The sequence below is a fragment of the Octodon degus genome, unplaced genomic scaffold, assembly GCF_000260255.1.
Source record: "Octodon degus isolate 3935 unplaced genomic scaffold, OctDeg1.0 scaffold00057, whole genome shotgun sequence".
NCBI lineage: Eukaryota > Metazoa > Chordata > Mammalia > Rodentia > Octodontidae > Octodon > Octodon degus.
In genome coordinates this window covers 8,414,281-8,417,792 of record NW_004524633.1, presented here as the reverse complement: position 1 = coordinate 8,417,792, position 3,512 = coordinate 8,414,281, and the positions used below count along the sequence as shown (strand labels likewise).

Genomic DNA, 3,512 nt, shown 5'->3' with positions numbered 1-3,512 from the left:
ATACCTATGTAGAATACCAATCCCTGGTGCCCATCCCTAGGGAAGTATGTGGCTGCATTTGTTTACTCTTTTGTTTTGAGGTCTGGCCCAAAGCAGTAGTGTCTCTCTCTTCCAAAGCTGCAAAGTCACCTTATCTTCCATATTGCCCTTGAGGGCTTGGCCCTGTCTACATTCTATCTAATTTAGCTGACTACAACAGAATGTGATTCTGTCTCCCTGCATTTGAAATCTTTTGGATCTCCGTGGCACAGCCTGAGCCTGGAGAACCCGTTTCCTATAGTCGGGTTTCATGAGGAAGCCACAGCTTCCCCTTCTCATCTCAGAGACCCCTCCTTTTCCTGTCACTTCCTTGGCTCCAGTGATTCTCAAACATCATCTTATATTCTCAGTTCTCCTGATTGGCTGAGCTGCCCTTTTCTCTAGTTCACTTTCCTCATCTGCCAAGTAGGGATGGGGAGTACCTTGGAGTCACAATGGTTAAATTCGTGCTTAAGATGTGCTTGCAACAAAAGCACAAGGACCACGGTTCAATCCCCCAGCACCACATGCCAGCCAGTGCCGCCTCCTGGTGGGCTGAGCTGCCCCCCCCCCAAATAAATAAAAATTAAATAAAAAAAATCAAATGTTTAAAGATGTGCTTGCAACAGTACTTACTGTTAGGAAAAAGAGAAAGGAAAGCTGTAAGTTCATAAGACAGGTTTACTTTAAAACACACTAGAGACCAAAGTGTCTTACTCTCCTGGGGACCATAGGGTTTTTCCTAGTCATGGGCATAGGGGGTGGGGAGTTCAGTGAAAAGGGGTTGGTTACCTTTTAGGGGCATGCTGGGGAACACACAGGGACTTGTGGTTACTTATCAGCTCAAGGCTGAGTAATGATTTCTCAGGCACAAATCCCTACATAGTGAGTTCAAGGTAAGCTTTAACAAAGCAAGACCCTGTGACAAAAAATCCAAAAAAAGAATCGGAATTGCATAAGTTCTCAAAGTAAGGCAGAAAAAGCAGAGATTATTAATTCTACCTGGAAGAAATTAATAGCACAAACTAGGTGCGGTGGCGCCTGCCTGTAATCCCTCCTCAGTGCTGAAGAGGCTGAAACAGGAGGATCATTACTTTCAAAACCGAGCTGTATAGTGAGACTCTGTACCAAATACATATTAAAAAAAAAGAAATTGGCATCACATTACGAGATCATTCTTCTATTTCAGGTACAAGGCTGAATAATGAATGGATCGAAGGACTGTAGCTGTGGCCATTGGGCCTTGCCAACCCACGATGACGCATGTCCAGCAGGTACACAAGCACAGCAAGTTAGGGGAGGTTTAATGTGATCAGTGCTCAGGCCAGAATGGCGACAGATTGCTTCCTTTAATGCGAGCTAAACTCTAAATAAACAATCGCGATTATTAGAATTATGACCCACGTCTTTTCCCTCTGCTCAACTGGCCAACCGACATACAATTTAAACAGTTCTGGTATTAACCGCACCAGAATGATTTCCTGATGTAATTTTTATTTCTTCCAGGTATAATTAATAACTTCTTTTCAAAGGAGCCCTGTTTTTGTGGGGGTTGGGAAGTACAGGTATTAATAAAGTTCAAGAAGAGATTTGAGAGGCATGACTGTCAAAGGGCTTTATTATTTTTGTTGTTACTGTTATTTTTGATACTGGGTCTTGCTATGCAGTTTACACTGGCCTCCAACTCATGATGACCCTCCTGCCTCAGCCTTCCGAGTGCTGGGACTACAGGTGTGCAGCTCGTAACCCCGCCAAGACTTCGAGAGTTTTTGCAGTCTCTCCCCACATACCTGTGCCTCAGCGCCGGGTAGCTTGTTACTTTGTCAAACTTTTAGTTGCTCCATTTACCTTTCTGTACAAGGGGGCAATGGGTCGAGGCTGTGGTGCTCTACGCAGTTACTGGACAACGTACTTCACGCTGTCCCCGACATACTAGAACGCTTGACACATTTATCTCTGACCACCTGCCCCAAATTCAGTCATGTAGGGATCTGAGAGACTTCCCTTCTGCTGTCCGAACAGCCCATCGTTTTTCCAGAGGTCAGCCTCTTACTTCTAGGATGGAGTCTCCTGGCACATGACAAAAGACCCCTCCTGCTTTGCGCGACACAGCGCCCCCTCTGCTTTGTTTCTGACATAGTTAAATATTACACCCACAATTGTATGTCGGTCTTTCCTTCTCAGCAGTGCTTTGATTTTCGATGATTTTTCTTTTTTTTTTCGGAATTGGGGCTTGAACTCAGGCCCTTGTGCTTGCCAGGCAAGTGCTTATTCTACTGAGCTATCTTCCCGGCCCCTGGCGCCGCATTTTCGAGCGCACTAGCTCTCCGCGTGGCCAGAGGTTAGACGCTTGGCTTATGTTTATGAAGGACCTGGGTATCCCGTTGACGTCATTTCCGGTATGCAGTGACGTAACTCCGCGGGAGCCGCATATGTCGACGAGGTTAAGTCGGCGTTTAAAGCGCGCATCGAATTTCTCCAAAACAGGCCAAGGTTTCAGAGCGCCCACAAAAGGCGCGGCTGCGGGGACCAGTGGGTCCCGGTCCTGCGACTCAGATACACCATCTAAGGGAGAACACGCAGCCTTCAGGGTGGGAGGCAACGCGAAGCCCTGGGGCAACCGGAAAAGGGCGGGAAGGAGGGAGGGAGCGGGAACAGTTCAGTTCTCGCGATGCTTTTTCCCCAGCTCGCATGCTCGGGAACTCTCGCGAGAGGAGCAGAGGCAAGATGGCCGTGCCCTGATTTTCGGTGTGAGACGGTGGCAGCGACTGCGGGGGCTGACGGGGACAGCGGCGGCGCCGGGGACAGCGGCGGTGGTGACTGCAGTCTGGTATCGTGGGCACTGGAGCTCTAGCTCCTCCGACTAGCGCGCGCCTCCGGAGCCCAGGCGAGCGCCGGCTCTCCTCGCCGCGGGAGATGCGTGTGTCCCGGGCTGGCGGGCGCTCCGGGAGTCCATGCTGCGCCCGACGCCGCTGGCCGCCGCTCTAATCACCTCCCGCCGCCGCAGCGCCGGCTCCGTCGCCCGCGGCGAGCCTCCCGGGCCCCCTCCCTGCCCCCGGCGGCGGCGGCGGCGGCGATGACCGGGGAGAAGATCCGCTCGCTGCGCAGGGACCACAAGCCCAGCAAAGAGGAGGGGGACCTGCTGGAGCCCGGCGACGAGGAGGCGGCGGCGGCCCTCGGCGGCGCCTTCCCCGGGGGCCGGGTGGGCGCCGGCGGCAAGGGCGGCAAAGCCTACCACCGCATCTTCAGCAACCACCACCACCGGCTGCCGCTGAAGGCGGCCCCGGCCTCCTCCGGCGCCCTCGGCGCCCCGGCCCTGCCGCTGCACAAGCCGCTCCCCAGCCCCCGGCCCTTCTCGCGGGCAGCGGCCCCATCGCCGTGGTCGCCCGTGGTCGCCGCCGGAGGCAGCGGCCCCGCGCACTACCCGGTGCACGAGTGCGTGTTCAAGGGGGATGTGCGGAGGCTCTCGTCCCTCATCCGCACGCACAACATCG

At 53.5% G+C, this 3,512-nt stretch overlaps 1 protein-coding gene across 1 annotated transcript in view; it reads left to right on the top strand.

Annotated features, from left to right (window-relative positions):
• The first annotated feature begins 2,696 nt into the window (after positions 1–2,696).
• Ankrd13c (ankyrin repeat domain 13C) overlaps positions 2,697–3,512 on the top strand; it is a 64,975-nt gene continuing 64,159 nt past the window's right edge. The window contains exon 1 of the mRNA XM_023718281.1: positions 2,697–3,334. Within this exon, the coding sequence (XP_023574049.1) occupies positions 3,095–3,334 (240 nt within the window). The 5' untranslated portion in view covers positions 2,697–3,094. The remainder of the gene's footprint in view (positions 3,335–3,512) is intronic.